The 23,225-nt window shown below is 32.9% G+C and overlaps 5 protein-coding genes and 2 pseudogenes across 12 annotated transcripts; all 7 read right to left on the reverse strand.

Annotated features, from left to right (window-relative positions):
• Nucleotides 1-491: 491 nt before the first annotated feature.
• On the reverse strand, nt 492-5,054 carry LOC149497232 (GDT1-like protein 1, chloroplastic). Of its 7 annotated transcripts, none has more exons than XM_089720601.1 (12): nt 4,747-5,054; nt 4,417-4,501; nt 3,660-3,947; nt 3,156-3,224; nt 2,908-2,969; nt 2,464-2,532; nt 2,208-2,259; nt 2,030-2,104; nt 1,579-1,708; nt 1,377-1,447; nt 1,252-1,299; nt 492-747 (listed from the first exon to the last, which is right to left on the reverse strand). In XM_089720601.1, the coding sequence occupies exons 1-12, from the start codon at nt 4,917-4,919 to the stop codon at nt 628-630; spliced, it is 1,242 nt and encodes a 413-aa protein (XP_089576727.1). In that variant the 5' UTR covers nt 4,920-5,054; the 3' UTR covers nt 492-627. The 7 variants fall into 7 exon arrangements, with proteins under 7 accessions (XP_089576727.1, XP_089576728.1, XP_089576729.1 ...); XM_089720602.1 differs by having other exon boundaries at nt 3,171-3,224; nt 3,660-3,950; nt 4,747-5,053; XM_089720603.1 differs by having other exon boundaries at nt 492-676; nt 3,660-3,950; nt 4,747-5,053.
• A 334-nt stretch (nt 5,055-5,388) lies between these two features.
• Nucleotides 5,389-6,077, reverse strand: LOC149497233 (dirigent protein-like). Its single transcript, XM_089720607.1, has one exon. The coding sequence runs from the start codon at nt 6,039-6,041 to the stop codon at nt 5,481-5,483; it is 561 nt and encodes a 186-aa protein (XP_089576733.1). The 5' UTR covers nt 6,042-6,077; the 3' UTR covers nt 5,389-5,480.
• A 1,905-nt stretch (nt 6,078-7,982) lies between these two features.
• Nucleotides 7,983-8,768, reverse strand: LOC149497234 (disease resistance response protein 206-like). Its single transcript, XM_089720572.1, has one exon. It carries the CDS (start codon nt 8,740-8,742, stop codon nt 8,158-8,160), a length of 585 nt encoding a protein of 194 aa, XP_089576698.1. The 5' UTR covers nt 8,743-8,768; the 3' UTR covers nt 7,983-8,157.
• Nucleotides 8,769-11,474: 2,706 nt separating this feature from the next.
• LOC149497235 (disease resistance response protein 206-like) lies at nt 11,475-12,047 on the reverse strand. Its single transcript, XM_089720640.1, has one exon. It carries the CDS (start codon nt 12,045-12,047, stop codon nt 11,475-11,477), a length of 573 nt encoding a protein of 190 aa, XP_089576766.1.
• A 985-nt stretch (nt 12,048-13,032) lies between these two features.
• On the reverse strand, nt 13,033-13,771 carry LOC149497236 (dirigent protein 5 pseudogene; annotated as a pseudogene).
• Nucleotides 13,772-14,200: 429 nt separating this feature from the next.
• Nucleotides 14,201-15,544, reverse strand: LOC149497237 (dirigent protein 5-like; annotated as a pseudogene).
• Nucleotides 15,545-15,576: 32 nt separating this feature from the next.
• LOC149497238 (cation/H(+) antiporter 18-like) lies at nt 15,577-20,253 on the reverse strand. Of its 2 annotated transcripts, none has more exons than XM_089720553.1 (4): nt 20,081-20,253; nt 18,948-19,194; nt 17,060-18,061; nt 15,577-16,963 (listed from the first exon to the last, which is right to left on the reverse strand). In XM_089720553.1, the coding sequence occupies exons 2-4, from the start codon at nt 19,146-19,148 to the stop codon at nt 15,758-15,760; spliced, it is 2,409 nt and encodes an 802-aa protein (XP_089576679.1). In that variant the 5' UTR covers nt 19,149-19,194; nt 20,081-20,253; the 3' UTR covers nt 15,577-15,757. The 2 variants fall into 2 exon arrangements, with proteins under 2 accessions (XP_089576679.1, XP_089576678.1); XM_089720552.1 differs by lacking the exon at nt 20,081-20,253 and adding an exon at nt 19,696-19,982.
• Between the last annotated feature and the right edge of the window lie 2,972 nt (nt 20,254-23,225).

Genomic DNA, 23,225 nt, shown 5'->3' on the forward strand with positions numbered 1-23,225 from the left:
TTCTTGAAAGATATTTTAAACAATTACTACTTGTTGGCAAATAAAATTCATTTGCAGATGAATTTTACGTTTTTCATCTAATTTGAAAATTAACCAAACTTATTACTTCGAAATTTCAAGTTTAATATCGAACTCAATTATTGAAAGTGGAGAAACATGGGACAGGTAAGCAAATGTACTAAGCAAAAGTGGAAAATGGAAAAAAATAAAAAATAAAAGCTGGAGAAAGGCCAAAGTGGGGTTCATGTCATCTTTACAAGTCCTGACTTTTTGATTTGATTCTCTTAAAAAGCTTTCATGGATGGGCATGGCTATGCCACGCCTGCCAAATTTGCTTCCCTCTTTTTCCCTACCCTTGAATTTGTACTTGTAACCCCACACCACATTTAAAAAAACAAACAAAAAAAAAAGTTCTCTTGTATCAAGCAACAAGAAAATCCAAGAATCTGCATAGTAGGAACACAAGCAAGCAATACACAAGAAGAAAGAAAGACTATCAAAGACAAAATCTTAGCAATGAAATAATATATCATCATAGAGAGTTTACAGAAACATATGAATTTGAATAGTTGATCTTGAAGAAAATATGCATATTCTCTGACCTTCAACTCACTATCTCAATTAATGTCACAAAAGCAAATACGAGAAAAAGAACGCCTCCAATGTACGCAATAGCCTGCAGAAGATATTGAATTTAGCTTCCTTATTGCTTACAATGTACATGGGAAATTTCTTTATGATCTGTTTCTGGAAGAAAATATACTGCAGTTATCAGGAAATAGTATCTAGGTATGAAGATGTGTTATGAAGACTTATAGGCCCACTATCTTAAGATTATTCCAACTGTAGAAGTCTTAAGGTATAAAATTTATGTGGTTTTCATGTTGGTCCAAGTAGGGCACTTTTTTAAGGTACAAATACCATGATATGGTGGGCTTTACATTTTGGAATAGACAATCTCAATCAAAGTAAAAATGAAATCTGATATCTACATGTCAGATTCGATATAGCAGTAACTGCCTCCATTACAGCTTTCGTTGCACCACATAGAAATCAAATATTGAATGATGGGACTCTGTACATGTTTGGATGGTTTACTAAACGTTTTCTTTAAGGGGAAAATTTAAGTCCTATCAAAGCTGGATGTTTATAGCTTCATATACTCATAATCAATAGAGAGAGAGAGAGAGAGAGAGAGATGCAACAATGACAACATGTTTTTGCCTGTAGATAATGTTGCAGATTATATACCTTTTCTGATAAGAATGTTCCAAGTAAAGAACCTCCTAAAACTGCAATCTGTGCAAAATAAAATTGAAAATCTTTGAGGCCAGTCAATTTACCAAAATTGAAAACCATTCCAAGTAAATGATTACCAAAGTTGCAACACCATGACCAGCCAGGGCTCCACCAATGACACCAAGAGGTGAAGAGGCTGCTGCTAGAGCTGCATATAGAGGGGGAAACTCTGTTAGTAAAAAGGATGGAAGAGGCTAGCTTACTTTGGGATAATGGAATAGGAAATTTGTCATATATTCTGGTAGTTGGCACCTAGAAAATTTCAATACTGTGACTCACCTATTGTGGAGAAAAATGATTTATCACCCCATTCAGCAACAAAAACCAAGATGAAAGTACTGATAATGGTGCTAGCAGCTGCTAAAATCCCAGCACCGTTTCCGGAGAACTCTGAAACTGCTAGCTCTGCCTAGCTCATAACAAATACATAACTTGTGATCAAACAACTTTACTACAGAATAGTAACTGGAGAACATTTCAATATATCAAAAGAGGAAGATAACAGTAACTGGAAGACATTGTAATACAATTGAAAATATCAGGGAAAATACCCCATAAATCAATTGTGAAATTCCATTGCAGGTTAGGTTTTTCTGTTTGAATTCTTCTTCTTCTTCTTCTTTTTTTTTTTTTTTTTTTTTTTTTTTTTTTTTTTTTTTTTTTTGGGGTGGGGGTTTGTTTCTGGTTTCTCATATGTGAACTGTGAATAGAGAGCGAATTAAACTTTTACCTCCTTTTGTTCATCTTCTGCTTTGAGACTATCACTTGAGCTGGCATCAACCAGTGTTGAAACCCCAAAATATATCTGAATTTAATCATTTTAGCTCATTATGCACTTATATTAAGCAGTTTCTAAGATTTCTTTTTTAAAAGTTTTTAGACCAAAAATTGGATGAAGTAACATTTACCAATAGACAAACTGCAGCAATATCATCAATGGGCAAATCAGTCTCACCAAATCTGAATGTAAGTGGATTATATTAGACCAACAATATAAAACTAATATTAGATCAAGTTGCTCTAATGTCGTGTGGCAGAAATGACAGGTAAAGCCAATTGAATAATGTCCTTTTTTTTTTTTCTATCTCAACAGTTCACGTCATTAATGGCATGTTCAGTACAAGTCCATGAGTTCCTAAAGTAGACAGATCTCAGAAGAAGTACCTGAATGGGAGGATTTCATCGACATAGTGAAAAGTTCTTCCAAGAACAACAGATATGATAGTCATTACCCTGCATGTCATATGGACACTTCTGTAAGAAGCAGCATTTTTGTTTTTATACCAGCATACTAAGAAAGTGCTGCAAGAAATTCTTAATCTCTTATCATCCTTAAAATTTTAGGGCAGCTTTCAGAAATATTTAATCCCTACCAGATTGATATGAAAAGACACTACTGAGCCATGTGGGTGCTAGCTAATAGATGTTAAAATTACAGTCTCTAAATATGGAGGAAGCTTCCTTCCCAGATCCAGTTCCTGGATCAGTCAAATACCTTGGCACAATTGCTTAAAATATTCATTTATGCAGACCTATGCAAAATTTCATCATCTTGAAGTTAAAGATGCAAAGAACATCCAAATCACCATGCAGAGCAGAAAAACATACGCAAGTGCACCAAAGGTCCCAGTAAAAACAATGGCAGCAGAATTCCTAGCTGCTAAAAGTGCCTGCATATGACATAAAACATCCACACAACTTTGAGCTATGTGTTCCAAAAGAAAAAAAGAGACGGTTCATTCTTGCCAATATATAGAGATTCATCCTAGTAACAGAGTTGTATCCTGAAACATGATTGCTTATCTTGTTTCATGAAAACTTAATTCCTTATAGTGTTTCAAGATAAAAAAAACCACCTGATCAATTCTTACCGCTATGAAAAAGGTCTTGTCTCCCAGTTCTGAGAAAAATATCAGCAAGAATGCCTGAAAACACAAACACATATACAAAAGAAAAAGTGGATTGAGGATTTTAGTTGCCTCTGGTGGATATTTTTGCATGAGGTGTCTCTTCTAAATGGAAATACTAAAACTATGTTTCTTCCACAATCCACTTTACAGGAATACCATCAATAAATTGAAATTCAAACTATTTTATTTATAATTTGTTGATTGGACCAAGCTTAAGTGAAATTTTGAATAATAAAAAAGCTTGCTTTAAGGGTGTTGATAGCACAACATAAATCAAATGTATGCTTGATAACAGCAAATCACATATGATTGGCCAAATTGCAGTTCACACAGAAATGGTCAGACTAATTACAATGACTAGATTATGTTTGATAAAACGATGAACCTAAAATTTGTGTTTTACTTCCATAATAAAATGCCAGCTATAAGGTATAGGGAGATTCTCCTAACTGAAGCAAAACCTGTGCTAATATCACCAAGGTCCCCCAAGAAAGGAAGAGACTGCAATCCAGCCGCAAAATCTGTTTCTGCAAATGCCTGTTGAGAGCCTTGAAGTGTTAGGTATCCAAAAAGAACCACAAACTTCAGAAAACCACCATATGATGTAGTGGAAGCCAACATTTGATCTTCCCTCAATAAGTTGCTCTTCATAGGTAATTTATCTGAATTACAAATATCATCCAGACCTGGCATTGATTCTCTACTAGCTTGGCAGTTCTGGCAATCAATGACCCTAACCTTCTGTGCCAAAATAAAATATCCCAATACATTCAAGAATTCTTTTATAAAATAAAGAAAATAGCATCAAATGACAAGAAAATAAGGCAGAAATTTATCATCAGCAAAGTGTTCAGTAAATATTTGGTAGAAATGCTTAGTCTATCTCCAGAATTACATCTGAAATTGAGACACTTTAACTTTAACAAATAAAAAGTGCAGAAAACCAATTACATGGCTTTTCTCTAGGTTTAGAAATAATTCACTTAGGTGGTATAAGCATGAAAAGTTGAACCTTTAAGTGAATGTATCATATCAATTTTCCGCATTTGACAACAAGGGAACTAGCAATATTTACATTAATATTCGGTATAGCAAATTTTTTATAATTTTTGTTATTCATGAATACCATCGTAAACCAAGATGTTACTTTCTAGTAAAAGAAAAATTACAAAAGCTAAAAAGCAAAAGAGGCATAAGGAAAAATTACAAGGCTGTCCAAATTCTTGGTAACTGCTGGTAAAACATGTTTAAATGCATCCTGAATTGGGTTCTGAATCCATTTTCTTGAATACCTACACATAACAAACATAATATAAGAAATGCAACCCCTTGTTTTGTGAATTAGTTTTCGTCAGCATTGGATAAATTTTCAAACCAAATTAGCATCACCAGTTACCCTAATTGCTTCCGTTCCTAAACTGCATTGCCCACACCATTAAAGAGAGAAAATAACTGTACTCTTTATTGCCCGTGTTTGAAGCAAACCAGCGAAATGGAGCGGAAAAGAAACAATGGGAAGTTAGAAAATAAGAATTACCTGGAGAAAATAAGACATGGGCTGCTAAAGTTAAACTTAGAGCTTTGATTCTTGGAAAGAGAACTAACAGAAAGTAACTTAAAGGTGGGATTGTGGGGCTTGAAAGATTTAGGACATGGATGCGCCAGTAAATTTGCCCTCGAAGCTGTATCTGAGAGCGCTAAGCTTCGCATTTCTCTCACTCAAAATCTCTCTGTAACTACTGCTCGACTCTTGGCCTTTGGTTCTGTGGTTCTCAATGGGGTGATAAGAGCGAGCGTTGATGGATAAGCTATCTGTGACTGTCCATGTTACCGCCAACACAACTTTTGCAGCATTTTATGTATTTAAGAAAAATTACAAATAGCTACTTTTGATAAAGAGTGTTTTTCAGTTTACTCCTTCAGCTGCTTTTGGATTGAAGTACGGACTACGGGTCGGGTTTAATGTGTGTAAAAGACCTGTTGGGTGCTCCACGACTGCGTTTAATGGCTTCCAATTACACGCAAATATATTTTAATTGCCATTTGAAAAAAATGTCAAGAAATTTGCTACACACATCTCCTATGAAAAATAATAGACAAATTAATATGTTGTTCTCGGTACTTCTCACTTCTTATATAAGTGAATCATAAATGAAAATCAACAATAGAAACGAAAATCTTCACAAAATTATTCTATTCATGAAATAAACCCTTTTACAATTGTTGTAAAGAAAATTAACAAACAACCAATTACTTCTAGTAAATTAATTATTACCAACACTCATACAACTTAATATCGACACGAAGTCTAAAATAAATTTCACCTTCAAACGCATCAGTCATCAATGTAGCTACTCCTCTAGCCATAAAGAAATCTCCCGTACCGCCGATCACAGAAATATCTCTAGTCTTATTCATCAATGGATCTGCCCCAGCAAAGTTAATGCTTCCTCTATGTCGTGTAGAGTTAAAAACAAAAGAAAACCCTAACCAGGCAGTAAAAATTTCTTTCTTGTCATATACGTAGATACCTTGTGCTCGACCTATTGGAGTTGAATGTAGATTGTTGTCTAATGTAATTGGATCATCAAATACAACTAAATCACCAAAATGGTTTTGCCCTGCCAAAATGGTTTTGTTTGCCCATGATGGTGCACCTACAATAGCAGAAGTTGCATTTTTTGAATTCTTGCCATTGTAAATAATGTCATGGAAATAAAAGATTAATCTTTTGCAAGGGTTTCTAGCTCGAGTTTTTCGATAGGGCAAAGCGAAAGATTTTGAGAGTAAGAAGAGAAAAAAGAGAAATAAAACTATCTTCTTAGACTCCATTTTTCTTTTTGAATGCTTATTGTTGAAATTATTGGTAACTATCCCTTTATATAGGAGTTCCTTATAAATGATTTTGTTAAATAGAATTTTAATTGATGAACAGTGAACCTTATCCTATTTTACCAACTTTTCACTGATAACTTCATTTCTAAGATTAAAAAAAAATGATTGGATGCACTAGAGAGATTGTGGTTGCCAAATGCTACCATGTCGATATAAAAGAAATGATAGTGACATATATACTTTTCTAGTACTATATTTTATCTCCACAAAAGAAGTAATAGAAATTGAAACTAATAATTAAGTGCGAGGTTAACGAGTAGTTATATCTGATTTCAATATATATATATTTTTTTTTTAATATAGAGAAGGGGATTATACCTGAATAAAAAAACTTAACTAACCTCTACGGTGTTAAACAACTTGAACAAAATCATTTCTAAAAAACTCATTATCCTTAAAGAACTGATTATCCTTAAAGAAAGAGACTGTATAATACGAAAACCTCTAGGACCCAAATCTCATCTTCTGGCACAAAAAACCTCTAATTCCTATATTTTTATTTCTTACCTTCTGCAGTAGAAATATTGAATCCCAGATGTCTTATTCTCCACTTCCTTAAAGGGAGTACTACAAATATAAGTATTCCTTATTTTCTGATATGGATTGCTTAACAATTTGTTATTACTTACTATTAGTAGTTAGTTAAATTAAGATTTTAGTTACCATAAATGCAAAAAATAATATTTGGTGGGAACTCCACTTTCATATGGTCCATACAAAACACTAGCACAAGAAGAAATAATATTATAATACACAGAACTACCAAGTACCAACCCTGCCTGTAATCGAATCTCTATAGCGTGCTCCATATTTACATGGCCCAATCAGATTCCAAAGTTCAACCTCTTATTTCTCTTTTCTTTCTTTATTTTTTTTATTTTCACTATGTAGGTACCTAACATATAACCTAAATTAAGAGAGTAATTTTTAAAATTTTGATTAGGGTATGTTGTGCGGTGCACACTCAGTGGGATTCACATTTGAAATTTAAAAAAAAATTTCTTCGATAGGTGATCTGTTTTTCGGTGGACGCGTGATTAACGCATCTACCTCTCCTATAAATAAGAGATAGCGCTAGAAAATTTGAGAGAGTTGTTCCAATTTTAGAACTGTGTTCTAAACTCGGGTAGAGAAAATAGTGAGGATAATTTGGGGTGTTTTTGGAAAACACTTTTGAGTGCCACTATTTTTGTAAATATTTGTGTGTCATATTTCTATTTTTTCGCTGTGTTATTATTCTCGTAATTTTATTGACGGGGCTCTAACATGACAGTTCAATGGGGTTGTATTGGACCCATTCAACATTAGCAATCAACTATTAATAACTAACCTGATTTCATATATTAGCAACAAACTTTTACAACCCGATGTGGTCCAATTTCAATATTTCTTGCATTGGAATTTACATATCAATTTCATGATATCCCATGTTAGAAAACTTATTCTCAAAGGGATTGTCTTCTTCAAAATTAGGATTTGGCCTTCCATCAATTTGATTTCTTTGAGTTGCTTGAGACACTTAAACAAAAGCAGCATTTATTTATTTATTTTGACAGAGCCTATGAGAAAGCAGACATTAGGCACGCAGACAATCTCTTTATATTGGAGCATATGTCGTTTTATCTTTCAATGACGAAACTGTCTAATCGAGCGACAACTACTTAGAGATTGAACGACACCTCGCACATATAGGAACATTAGATTGGGGTAGGGCTTAGTTTAGACGACTGTTTCAGGCTATCTTTGGGCTAGGTTCAAAGTGAAGCCCAACAAAAAGAATTAATTAGGTGTAAAAAAGCCCATAATGTTCCCGTAGCCTCTAATTTGAGAGTAGCAAAAGAGAAACGAAATTAAATATTTAGAATAAAAGAGTAGACTTCAACAACTAATCATGTTTATTCAATCATAATTTTATATTAGGGTTCACAATCACATTATAATTAAACACAAGCTTATTTTCACTCTTTCTTTTTTTGAAAGGTAACTGCAAACTTAACGAGAATTTCCAAAAACAACAAGAGATATGATACTCAATCAATTAGATTTAATAACTTTACCAGCATTCATAAAATTTAATATCCACTCGTAGTCTAAAATATACTAGACCTTCAAACGCATCAGTCATAATTGTCGCAATTCCGCGATGCATGAAAAAATCTCCAGTACCTCCTACTATTGGAATATCTCTAGTATTTATCAGGATCGGATCAGCTCCCATGAAGTTTATGGTACCACGGTGTTGTGTGCTATTCAAAGAAAACGTAAACCCTAGCCATGCAGTAAAAGTGTTTTTAGTATCATAAATATACAAGCCTTGTGCCCTGCCAATTGGTGAGGAGTGAAGGTTGTTGTCTAGCGTAACTGGGTCATCAAATACAATTATGTTACCGAAGTGGTTGTTGTGAGGAGCTAAGATGGTCAAGTTAGCACCCTCTGGAGCAGCCACAATAGCAGAAGTAGCATTAGCAGCATTTTTGCCATTATAAAGAATGTCATGGAAGTATAGCACCAATTCCTTGCATGGTTTATATTGTTTCTTCTTATAATTGCCTGGATGGGCTAAAGATAAAGCAAGAAGCATGAAGAAGAAGAAGAAGAAGAAGAAGAGAAGATTAACATTGCGGCTTCCTGCTCTCATCTTTTCAAATATATTTCTAGAAGAAAGAAGAAGAGTAAAATTTGAGTGAGTATGAATGAGTTAGGGTTAGCACTTATATAATGGGTTTTTGTTGGATTTTTAAATGGAGTTTACAGTGCAGCATGCAGACATTGACTTGAATTTTTAAATGCATTTCTTTATCAAAATTTGGTGCCGCTTCATGTGATTGAAGGAATCTTTTACATGAAAGGATTGTAATTATTTGATGCATGGCTACATCACTCTAAGGAAATAGAAACAACAACAGCTTTTAGCAACGGATAAGCAAGTTTTTATCACGGATAAATATTATCTTATAATTTTATTTTTTTTTTTGGCTTTTCAAGATTTATAAGTCTGGCTTTGCTCCTCTTAAAAAAAAAAACAACGGATCAAATAATAAAAGACGCAAAGGATTCAATAAGCAGTGACTAACAAATCATTTCGAAGGTTAGATGCATTGAATATGAAACTAAACCTATCATTTTCAAGAAGTTAATAAAAACCTTGTTGCAGGTTTTGTGATTAATGGAACAAAGCAACATGACTTCAAGGGAAAAAAAAACTTGTGTCATCGATTAATTTCTTTAAATCTTGATAATAAAATGATGACTTGCATCGAGTTTAATATGAGATTAATCTAATTAATTAGATTAATTAAATTAAATTTGTCTTACTAATTGGATGTGGAGTAAGTACAATTAATTGTTTGGTAAACTACCTGTCTCCTCTCCCACTAAAGATCCATTTTATTTTATTGTTAAAATCTATTTAACAGGATATTACCTAATTAATTTACAATTTTTCTATACTTATTAAATGAATATTATGCATATTAATAATAATAAAAAAAAAAAAAAGAAATGACTTAACTCAGTTGAAATGATAATTGGAGTTGGAAATAGTCAAGGACACCCTATACGTTATCACATTATCCCCAAATTTTCTATACCACATAAGTGTTGTGGGGTCCCTACGATATGTGAGACCCACACAAATTTGACGAAAGAAAATAAAATGGATGCATTAATTGCTCGTCAGTCGGTGGACGTGCAATTACTCATCTACTTCTCCTATAATAAATAGGTGAGGTTTTCCCTCAACAAAACAAAAACACAGAAGAAAGAAAAAAAAAAATGTAGAGAGAATTATCTAGTTTTAGGAATGGTACCCTAAAACTAGGGGAGAGAAAAATAGTGAGAAAATTATTATGGAGTATTTTTGGGAAACACTTTGTGTGCTACTATTTTTGTATTACTCTCTTTGTGTGCCTACTATTTTCAATAATGGAAGAATGATTCGGAGTTTGTCCCGTGAACGTAACCCTAAAAAATTGAGGGTGAAACACGTAAATTTCTGTGTGTCCCATTTCTACTTTTCCATTGCGTTAATTATCTTAATTCTTTATGAGGGCTCAACGAGTGATATTAGAGTTGAGGCAAGTGATACCTGATGCCCAATAACTGGTATCAAAGCTGATGCCTAACAAATGGTATCAAAACTGATTTCTAACAAAAAGTGACTATTTGAATAAATAATAGCAGTCCATTACCTCATTTATCTCATAAAATAGGAAATTTTTAAATATTGATTTTGATTTTTTTAAATACATGGAAAATGATCAAGATCATCAAAAGTTAATTATCAATTCATTTTAACAATCTTCTTTTATTTTCAATTATAATAATCAATTAAAAAAATTGCAAGTATTAATTTCACAGGCTTCAATATATAATATATATAACGAGTGAATACCTCGAGCTCAAGCTCTCTTGAATCTAAAATTACAAGTTAAGCATTGAGGTATACTCCTGGCATGTAAACAGTTACATCATGCCGAAAGCTACTAACCCAACTTGGTAAAATTTTCTCCAATTCTTTTTTTTTTTTTTTTAAATCAATCTCAAAAATTATTAATATTAATAATGATATATTTAAAATTTAGTTTTTCCACCCACCGAAGAATACAATATTTAGTATTTATAATTTATTCGCAAGTGACGATGAGACGAGAAGTAGGTTTCTGATTTCTAATTAATTAATCAATTACTAGTTAATGCATTTTTTTTAATTATTTGTTAGACCTATGATAGATCTGGGTATCCACCCAGGTAAAAAATTTGATTTGGTCAATGACGAAGTGTAATGTCAGGTGTAATTACTGAACTAAACGGTAAGTATTTTTTATTTGTCGTTGAGAGGCAAATTGAGCTGTGTACAAGTGGAGACTATTGTCGTTTGTAATATTATAGATTGGGCCAGGGCTTAGTTTAGACTTTGGAGGATTGATTCAGGCTACCTTTAGGGTTCAGAGTGAAGCCCAACAAAAATAATTAGGAAATAAGAGCCTAAGATGTTCCCTCGGTCTGTGACGCCGATGGATCGAAAAGATATTTTGAAGTACACAGTAGTAGTTATTCTCCACTTACTAAATCAGTGAAACCTTACGTGATTGAGAGGATTTAAACTTGAAACTTTCATTTCTCGAGTTTTTATAGAAAGTGAAAAGACCAATCAAACCATCAATTTTAAATATAATATAAATGACAATTAAATATATAGCAATAGGATTATAATTCCATAATTAATAAAGTTTATTCAATGATAATATTATATTTAATTTCATAAATAGCCATACACTAGCATCATATTTAATAATAAAACATGATAATTTTCACTCTTTAACACTCAATTTTCACTTTTAAGCACGATAATCGTTACATTTAATAATTTTACCAGCATTCATAAAATTTGATATCCACTCGTAGTCTAAAATACACTAGACCTTCAAACGCATCAGTCATAATTGTCGCAATTCCGCGATGCATGAAAAAGTCTCCAGTACCTCCTACTATCGAAATATCTCTAGTATTTATCAGGATCGGATCAGCTCCAATGAAATTTATGGTACCACGCAGCTGTGTGCTATTCAGGGAAAACGTAAACCCTAGCCAAGCACTCAAAGTGTTCTTGGTATCATAAATATAAGAGCCATGTGCCCTACCAATTGGTGAAGAGTGAAGGTTGTTGTCTAGAGTAACTGGGTCATCAAATACTATTATGTTACCGAAGTGGCTGCTCTTTAGGGGAGCTAAGATGGTCAAATTAGCACCTTCTGGAGCAGCCACAATACCAGAAGTAGCATTAGCAGCATTTTTGCCATTATAAAGAATACCATGGAAGTACAGAACTAATTCCTTGCATGGTTTATGTTGTTTCTTCATATGATTGCCTGGATAGGCTAACGATAAAGCAAGAAGCATTAGGAAGATGAGAACATTAGTATTGCAACTTCTTGCTTCCATTTTTTTTTTTTAAATATATATTTCTAGTGAAAAGAAGAAGAAGAAGAAGAAAAGAATTGATGACTGAAATTTGAGGGAGTTAGGGTTTATATAATGGGCGTTTGTTGGAGTTTTATGGTTGACCGATAACATGGATTTTTTAGAAAAAAATTAAGGGATGCCTATATCAATAATTATTTTTTAGAAAAAAATTTTTTTTTGATTGGATACTTGGATTATTCAAAACTAAAACTTTACACGAAATCACATCTTTTGATCTTGACATGCATCAAGGTATATATGAAATTAATTATATATTTCTTCGCCAAATCCATTCCCCCGTTTGCTTATATACACCAAAAAATAAAAGAAACACTAATATTTTCTTCAAATAATTAAATAACCACAAATAATCTACAGAAAATGATGAAAAGCCTTAACTATAATTAAGTCTCGAGTCGACTTAGGCAGTTCTTGGAAAATTGAATCCTGACACCGGTAGTTTACACAAAAAAAATAACCACAAAGAAAGAAAGCCCCAGTTAAAAAAATTAATTGACAAAGCTAGTTAAATTACATTAAAATTGTAGTTTAGCATTTCACGTGGTCACAACTCTTCAAAAATGATTGGTGGGATTAGTCCAAGTTGTTTGCTTATCTCCATCAAAGTACTTAATCTTGCTTAAGTAGTTAATCTTCTTTTCCACGAATCAAAGTTAAGTAGTTAATCTTCTTTTCCACGAATCAAAGTCCAAATACAAATGCATTGATTTATATTTCCATCCTTGGAAAAAACTCAAGTCAACACTAATCCCTAAACCCTAAACCACCACCCCTAATATAGTATAATTTCATCTCGTAAAAGTTTTCTTTTAATGAAAAAAAAAAAAAAAGTGATTCATTGTTTAAATTTAGAAACTGATTGAATAAAATTTTCTTTCAATGAAAAGAAAAAGTGATTTCATTGTCCATCAGTGCTTTTTATCACTGAGTTATCCCATTTGGATTAAGAAAGAAAAAAACTTTATCTTGATTGATTCTGAAACAATTCATTTAATTAATACAAGTACTATATATAGCAATACAAATAATTGCATGCATATATATAGTTAAAATTATTTCCCAAATTAACAAAAATAGATCGAACTAATTATTTTTAATCGTAACATTCATACAGCTTAATATCCATTTTAAGGCGAAAATATTTAATACCCTCAGTAGCATCAGTATGAAATGTAGCAATTCCTCTAGACATGAAAAAATCTCCAGTTCCTCCCACAATTGGAAGATCTCTAGTCTCTTCATTCATAAAATCTGCACCCATTATATTAAGTGTACCTCTGTGTTCTGTTGAGTTGAACACCAATGTAAGGCTCATCCATGCATTATAATCTGTTTTCTTGTCATAAAAATAAAACCCTTGTGCTCTTCCAACTGGAGGTGAAAGTAGATTCTTGTCCAGGGTTACAGGATCGTCGAAAACGATCATCATACCAAATATGTAGTCTCCAAGCTTAGTTGCATTTGTAATTCTTGCAGATGTCGAATTGGCTACATCTTTTCCATCAAACAGTATATCATGATAATACAGAACAAACCTTTGACATGGTTCTTTATGTTTGAGCGATCTTTTGTGTGCTACAACTAACTGAGATGTAATGAGCAAGAAAAGAATGAAACAGAGTTTTTCTGGAAAGTTTCTCATTATGACTGGATCAGGAACTTGTGTTTTTTGTGTAATGGAGGTAACTAATGGTTGGATTGTGCATAATTATGAATCTTTGTTCAGCTTTTATAATGTCTGGTTTAAGAATTGAATCTTAATGGTCATAAACAAGGACAACTTGTGTGTATTAGGTACTAGTGTAGTTGTTGAGTATTAGGTGATTGCATTCTTTTCTGAAAGAGGGTGAGCAACTGCTTAAAAAGTTGCATTTTTTTTTAAAAAAAAAATATAAACATTGCTTATCATTTTCTGATACTAATCACTAGAGTGAATATGCTTTAACATTTCTGAAGCCTGTAAGAATAATAGTTGAAATTTTTACATGCAAGTAGTTTAGTTCATTATCTTGTATATTCTGTTGGAGTTTCTGCTACAAATCCTCTGCTATGTCGGAGGGATAACTCTTTGTTGTCATCTTGTCTTAACTAATAAAATTTTACTCTTACCATTGTTTTGTATCACAAATTCAACAGTTTATTAGCATATCACGGTACAAGCTTTTGTTTTTTTCCTTCGGTTTTTCTGAGATTATCATAATACAAGCACACGCACAAACACAAAAACCCAATTTATTCATAAAATCAAACAATCTCTGACTAAAAGGAAAAAAAATAATGATTCTAATAAAATTCATACAACTTAATATCCATCTTGAGGCGAAAGTAAAAAGAACCCTGGAAAGTATCAGTCTGAATTGTGGCAATCCCTCTAGCCATAAAAAAAAATCTCCGATACCTCCAACTCCAGAAAATCCCCTTGTCTTCTCCATCATCAAGTCTGCTCCCATTACATTAAGAGTTCCTTTATGCTTCATCTAGTTGAAGATCAAAGTAAATGCGAACCAAGCAGTAACAGTAGATCTCATATCATAGAAATAGAACCCTTGTGCTCGTGCAACCGAATGAGATAGTAGACGGTTGTCTTTTGTCACGGGATCATCAAAAACAACCAGCATACCAAAGTTGAAGTTGCCTAGGTTAGTTGGTTTAGTAGTTGCAGCAGATGTTGCATTTGCTGCACCTGTGCCATTGAAGAATATGTCATGATAATAAAGCACAAACTGCTTACAAGGTTCTTGCTGGTTAAAAGTTTTCTTGTGGGCTAAAACTGATTCAGACACCAGGAGAAAGAAGAAAAAAAAACAAAGATTTCATTAAGAACTTGTTCATTTTCTTACAATTTATGTAGTAATTATGATGTAACTTCTTACAATTTATATAGTAATTATGAATGCAAGTCATTATCTACTATAGGAAGTGGTGATGATTGGGCTTAACAACTCTGTCTTTTTGATATGATATCAGAGCTCAAGACAACCGTAAAGGGTGACTCTTACGTAGAACTGATCACAGTAAAAGCTTTAGACAAAGACAGGAGGAACAGAAGCGAACAAGCACATGGTTTCCTGAATGGAATAAGCAAAATGTATTTCTGCCTAATCATATATATATATATATATATATATATATAGTATTTTGAAAATCACTTATTCTAACGAACTCTTGACACAAAATTACAAAGTTTTCTAACTTCACATTCAACTAACCTCTTCACTTTTCTTCCTTCATCCACAGCATCAGATGAAATCAGTTTTAGCTGAATATCTGCAAAGTTCCCTCTCCGTTCACTATTCTATAGCCTTATTTGTTGCAGCGTCTGCTTTCGAGCAAAGGCAATAAGAACTGGAAGATACCGCTAGAAACTATACAGTAATAAAAACCATTAAGACAGCCCTTATGCTTATATCTGTCAGTCACCTGATTATTATATATATTCACTAACTTTTTGTCATTTTAACAACTTCTATATCAATTAACAGCTGCATAAAAAAGAGCTACTAACTTTTATTCAACAGACAGGTAAACTTCAGATACATGTATCTGAAACTTTATATAGGCTTATAGCTGGTTCTAAAATCATTGACGCAAGAAATTTAAGAAAGAACTATTGTTGTATTTAGTTGTCAGATCTATGGTCAGACAGAGCCAATTAGTTTAGATTATGATCATGAGTCTTTTTCCAGCAAATTATCCCCTGTTTCTGATGCCAAATCCGAGACTACTTGGTCATTATACTGTTGCACCACCAAAACTGAAGCCTTTGTTGGAGAATCAGAAGAAGCCAAAAAGCTGCCAACAGTTCCCAATTCTGAACACTCATTTCTCCTGTTTAAAGCTACAAGGATTTCGCCTTCAGGCCTTCGACCTACGAGAAAAAGATTACAGTGGCTACTCTCTCGGATAACATCTATAATTCCTGCAGCATTTGTCACAAGTTTCTCTATATAATTTACAGAATCATCCCAAACTATTTTCTTCTTGAACTCTAAGAGGAACACTTCATCCCAGGATCCCGGCGTGGTGTTTGAATTGCCTTCCAAGTCAACTGGGATAATTTCATCCTGAGACTCAGGTGCCACTAAGAAGCGAATAACCATTAAATTGATCCCAGGGTGTTCAGCCATTCGAGCTCCATAAGCAAGAGCTTCACGGTCATCATGACCTCCAAAGAAAAGGACCACAATCAGACAAGAAACTTTACTTGCAGGAATATGAGTGGTTCCACCAAGCCCACGGTCAACTAGAATTCCTACTGAGCATGGTGCATTTTCAAGAACTCTCCGGTTAACCCAACGATAGTCAGTTCGAGTAGTCTCCAATGAGCCATCTAATCTCTGATGTTTATGGAATGGAAGAATAATGATTGCAGCTCTCTTCCTCTCAGCAGTGGCACAAATATCCTCATGTAAATCAGACATTGAGGAGATAGCTGTCATTGGACGGACAGACACCTGGCTCAGTTGCTCGAGAGCTTCAAATGCCACAATTACATGATTAGCATTTGAACGATGGTCCTTATTCCATGTCGGTAACCCATTTTTTCTTGCCTTGTGGACCATTAGTATAGCAGATGGCCTCTCAGACAGCTCCATAAGGTGCAAAGCATAAACACAAAGTGCTTCAGCCTTCTTCTGAATCCCTCGTGATGCTTCAAGAAGATTTATTATTGATGGGACGTTTCTTGCACTGTGGAAACACGCCAAAATCCGAAGTTGGGTGTTTGAATTTTTCCTGTCAATAGTTCTATACTTATAATCCGCCATCCTCACTTTTCTTGCTGGCTTATATACAGCCATAACAAGAGGTGTAGTAATGAAGGTTGTAAAGAGAGCCATTAGAACCATGATTGCAAAAGTCTGATCATTCAAAACCTGAAAATTCAGGGAAAAGTTTCATCAAATCCTTATTCATTATTTAAGAAAGTGGAGTTATATGAACTTTCAATAACAGCAAGAATATTCAATTACCTTTCTATCTTTACCAATGTTGAGGACAATAAGTTCCACCAAGCCTTTCGTATTCATCAGCAACCCCAATGCCAAAGCCTCGCGAAAAGGTACTTTGCAAGAAAGGGACACCAGAAAAGTGCCAACAATCTTTCCGAAACATGCTGTAAAAATAACTAAAGCCAGAAGACCCCAAGATTGGAGCCCATGAATTGTTGCTACGTTTGTCTTCAGTCCGCTTGACACAAAGTACAATGGTAGAAACAGACCAGATACAAGATCTTCAACTTTTTCCACTAGAGCATGTGCAAATGGCCCCTCCTTTGGGACAAGAACCCCAATTACAAAACCACCAAACATCGCATGAATTCCAATAGCATCAGTCACAAACCCAGCTGCTAGAACAGTAACTAATGTAGCACATACAATCTGTTCTTCAATTGGCTCACCTTCATGGCATCGCTGACTCATTAATTTGAAGATTGGACGCACAATAACAACTGAACAAACAACAAAAACACACCCAGACAACAAAACCCAAAATGAAACGAGGGGAGAATTGTTAGACCCAGAGAGTGCAATAGCAAGAGCAAGAAGAACCCATGCAGCCACATCATTGACTGCTGCAGCCGACATAGCTATCCTACCAAGATCGGTTGTTAAAAGCTTCAGCTCAGCCAAAATGCGAGCCAAGACAGGGAAAGCAGTTATTGAGAGTGCTACACCCATGAATAGAAGAAATGAGGAGCCATTTACACCTTTAGCTATGGTTGCTCGGAGAATAAATGACGAGCCAATTCCCATTGCAAAAGGTAAGGTAATTCCCGCAATGGCAATTGCAAGGGATTTTTTTCCAGTTTGCCGAAGAGATTTAGGATCTAGCTCTAGTCCCACAAGAAACATGAAGTAGATGAGGCCAATGTTTGCAAGCGTATCCAACACTGTAAGACTCTTTGTTGGGAACACAGCATGCAAAAATCTCTCACTTCGACCCAGAGCAGATGGCCCAAGTAAGATCCCTGCCTGACATGGTGAAATACTCAATATTAGGCTCAAGATAACTTCATATGCAATGAAATTATAGTTCAATGATCACAAAACTATAACCCCTCTCTCTCTCTCTCTCTCTCTCTCTTTCTCTCTCTCTAAAGCAAAGTGTTGACATATGTTCTGTAAAAGAAATTTCAGAGTCATATTTGTGAACTACAGCAAAGGCTTAAAGCCTTAAACATAAGAAGAGTAGGAAAAATCAGAACACAGAACCAAAAGAAAGAAAATTTTAATTGAGAACCACAGGCACCATCTATCAAACTTCAGTTTCCTATTTGCATGTCTTGTAACCAATATAAGGCAACAAGTCATGGACTTGCTGGCACATGTTGAGATCAATGATTTACTGGCAACCAAAATACCGAATCAAGTCACAGCCTTACTTGCCAGGCTAAGAGCATTGATTTATAGGTCACTTCCCATTCTAAATAGCAAAAACAGAAACAAGAAAGGAAATAAAGTTAAAACAATTTTCAATGGACTCGTAAATGAGATATAAACAAGTTGCCTTGATACTTGGATATAAGAAACAAATACAAACAACTAACAACCACTTTCTTTTTTATGCAAGGTTAATTACTAATTCTAGTTCTAGTCACTGTAATGGGCAATGGATACCCCAGTACTTGGAACAAAAACCAGGTATCTTTCACTCGGAACTGAGATTCCAAAGCACACCCTTACAAAGTAATGTCCCAGGATACGGACTATATGTTCTTGTTCACTGTACCAGAACAATGATAACACGCATACAAGAACCATAAAAATTTCAAAAAATAAAATAAAACAAACAAAAAAGCAAAGACTTTGCATTCATTCAATAAATTGAAAAAGAAAAAAGAAAAGAAAAGGAACATACTATAATCTCTGCGATAACACGCGGCTGCCTTAGCGGTCTTAGAAGAAAAGCAAGACCCCGTGTGAGTACAATCACCATACATATTTGTAATATAGCCAGAGGAAGAGAATAATTCAGAGGACTATCACCCTGAAAAACACCATTTGATGTAGCCTTCATTGGACCTGGACATTTCAGCCCTATTGTAGTATTCGAAGCCATTCCACAGATAATATCTTGGGGGAAAAGGGGTCGACTTATTACTTGCCTGAAAAGAGAACTAAGACTTCAGATTCCAAGAAACAACAATTGAGTAGCTACAAATATAAAACATTTCCAGAAATCTTCATATCCCAGAAGTGAGGCCTCCATCCCTCCCTCTCCCCCCACACCCCACACAGACAAAAAAAAAAAGGAACTTTTTAATATTTACCATCAATCTAACACAAGTTCTTAGATTGTATTAAATTATGCATCACAAGGAGAACAAATTTGCTAAGCTGGGCAAAAAGATAAAGGTTAATTCAAACACCACATTCTGTGGTAATACCCATTTCTGTCCAACATCTTTCTTTTAAAAACCTAAAGGATACATATTTATTAATGTAACTTTGTTATGAGTATGCAGATACTGGGATCAATTAAATTGCATTCATGACTCTATGCTATGCATCACTATGAGAGACCCAACTTCAATCTAATGTTATCTTAGAGCAATAATATTAAACCCTGCCTTCTCCTTCCAGAAAGAGCATATACTAGAAATTACCATAAAATCAGATCAAAGAACTCAATGAACAAAAATAGTAACATTCATATGCCCGTATCGTATCCCGCCGTATCAATCTATCAGTGATGGGCGGTGTAAACAGCCCCATTTTCCAAATCCCAACATAAAGAATTTGCAGAAAGAAATATGAAAGAGAACTAATTCCCAACTCTTTTTTATTTATCCGTCTTCTACATTGAACTTCAATAAAGCGGGAAAAGAAACAAATTCCCTCCCTTCGCTACAAGAACTACAATCGAACTAAATGTTAACTAAACTGATTACACTCTTTAATTATAAAATGCAAGAACCAAAAACAACGACAGATTGAGAGTATTGAAGACCAAAAAATAAAGAAGCATTGACAAGACTAGAAAGATGGTACCTTTGGCTTGAAGCTGGCTCCGAAAGTCGGGAACTCGAAGGGATCCTCGTTGAATATGCAATATTTATCCTTTAGTAGTAGTTATCAAGTGGAGGTAGATGTCTTTTGCAGCTTTAATGCAATTTGGAGAGATTTTATAATCAGTTGAATCTTATTTTCCAAAAAGGTAAAAACAGTTGATGAATCAAATTCATTCATTCAAGTACGTTTTTTGGTGGCTATGAGCATTTTGATTTATTAAATATTTTAATTTATAAAATTATTTTATTAAATATTTATAAAGTATAAATTAAATTAAATTAAATATATTACATAACTCAAAAATATTAATATATAAATTTTATATAAAAATTAAAAAACTTAAAACTTATTATTATTAATATATACACGGACAATATTACCAAAATTTACAAATTTTAAATAAAAGTTTACAGTGACAGAAAAAAAAAATGTAAAGTTAAGAGTAATTCAGGAATTTTCTTAATGCTTAGATTTTATGATGTAAGTCAACTCCTCTCCAGATTTTATTGGCTGTCCTCGTCCGTGAAATTTAAAATCAAAAAATAAAAAAGTCAAGCCGAAAACGGGCTGCCGTTCTCCTGTCAGTCAGATTCAATTCAATCTCTCATCCAATCTTCAGATTCAAGCATGTGCCCATTTGTTTTTTTTTTAATGACCCATAAATCTGATTAATTCTCGTTCGTTCTTGAGGCTGGTCAAGGAGAATTTGTATTATGAAAGATTGAACCCATAATTTAAGTTATAGTAATTAACTTCGCAAGCGTTTTTTGCCATAAATTTTTATTCTATTCATTTGAATTGAAATTTGAAATTGATTGATAGAAATCTCAATTTTTGTTTTCTTTTTTCACAAAATCAATAAAGATAGATCTTGTCATAAATTTTGTAAATTACTATTCTGCCTCAATTTTTGAAATTGGCAAATGAGTCCTTAAGGTGATGTGTTGAGACCGCTATGGATTGCAGGATTGATCATAAAATACAGTTCATTTCTACTAATTCAACCACGTATTAATAATAATATCATAATGAAAAAGTATCTCCAGCCCACTAGACTAAAACTAAATTTTGTTCCTATTAAGTCGGTCAATTACAGAATAAAATGCCCTTAGTAAATTTTTACTCTATCCATAAAGATAGAACTCTTAACTCTGTCAAAGAAAAGAGTATCGAACCATTTATCTGAAAAAGCAACACTAACTAAAAGCATGACACTCGTGTCTAAAAAGTTGAAGGGTGTGGTCAACATTTTCCAAACCATCCAATGTGGAGAAGTCATAAGTGGGTCGATATTGTGAGCTCTTGATTATGATTTCTGAGTGCATTATTAATTAACTAATCGGCCATTATTACATGATTCCTTAAAATTTCCCTAAGGATGCTTTCATCTCACAATCAATCTATTTATAAAGGAAGTTTTTATTTTTAGAGAAAATAAAATATTAAGATATTTTTCTTTATTTAGAAATGGCGAGAAAAATATCGAAGGAAAAAAGATATACGTTAAAAAACTTGAGAATCTCTCTAAGTTACAACAAAAAAGATATGATAAATGAATTGAAAAAATAATATGAAATAATTTTCATTATTTAACTTTTCAAACAAAACATAAGAAAAAAATTGAAAATGTTAAGATTGGGATAGCTTAGATTTGTAAAACTATGTACAACTAGGAGGCTTTTAGAATTTGTTTTTTTGGTTTTGGATGCATGTATATGAATAAAAAATTTCTGAATTTTTATAAATAATTGATGTTTTTATTATAAGTACACGACTTAAAATAAATAAATTAAATATCAATTATGAGTGATCTGGCTGGTCTTTTTATTAATGTGAGGAGTGAGAAGTCTTAAATTTGAATTCTCTTGATCAAATTGTAAACTTTTATTAATTTAATTAGTGTCGGTTAATTAAACTATTTATTTCAAATATTATTGAATAATGTGATAAAGCATGGTGGAAGTGTTATATATTTAGGGTAGTAGTATATGGTATTCTAATGGAAATTTTTAATTTAAATAGAAAATACAAATATTAAAAAAGTCCACCTAAATAAGAAAATCTAGCTGGATAGATAAGCACTCAAAATAAGAATGTTTAACTAAATAAGAAAATAATAAAAATTAAGGAAATTTTAGCTAAATAGGAAAATAATTAGTATGCAATTAAAGTTTATAGATAAAGCTGAATAGAGTTCGGTTTCACTAATTCATTTCAATTTGAATTTTTAATTTATTTACTATGGTTTTAATTTTAATAGAAAAAATAAAAAAGTATTTTCAATTTGATTTTTTTTTATTAACATAAAATATAACTAATAATCAGTTAAAGTAAACTAAAATTGATTTGATTCAATTTAATTTACGACAAATTAATTCAATTTATTTCAAAAAAAACTTGTGCTAAACATCCATACCATAATATTTAAACTAGCTGTATGGGAAATTGAATCATATCAGTAGTGGAAAATTATGCGAATATAAAAGAAAAAAAATTATTGAACAAAATGCAAGATTTCTGTATAATTAAAAAAAAAAAGATTTTGAAAATTTGAAAGTTATTGCAGGCAGCCACTCTATTTTTAATACAATCATCCCGGAAATTGGGGCTTGAAACTATCCAAATTAATATATTATTAGAATGGAATAGAGTTTTTTTTTTTTTTTTTTAGGTATTGAGAGAGGGAATTCAAATTTCAGGACGTAAAATGAAATATTTCTCTTATTGTTCTTAAATAAAGGAAGATGACAACTTTAAAAAATTAGTCTTTGAATATTCAGATTCAACATTGGAAAAATTGGAATCTCACTTGTGCATAAAGTTTGTTAGATCAAATTGTCAGCAACAAAGTTTTTCTCATTTTGTGGGCCACCACATTATAGATTCCTAATCCTTGACTTGTTAAATATGTTTAATAATATCTAGCAACCTTTGATTGTTTTTTGACAAATAAATTATAGTAAATAGAATTATGTTAAAGCAACCCCACTAGTAGAAGATGCCAAATTATATTATAGTTTTTAAAATAAATCAAAGTATAAATTTTTTAACAGAAATAATAAAATTCATATTCACTAATATGATGAGGCTTATATAATAATTAATTAATTAATTAATATAAGAA

Source organism: Jatropha curcas, chromosome 4 (genome assembly GCF_041381405.1).
Source record: "Jatropha curcas cultivar XTBG-Jc1 chromosome 4, XTBG_Jcur_1.0, whole genome shotgun sequence".
NCBI classification, from domain to species: Eukaryota; Viridiplantae; Streptophyta; class Magnoliopsida; order Malpighiales; family Euphorbiaceae; genus Jatropha; species Jatropha curcas.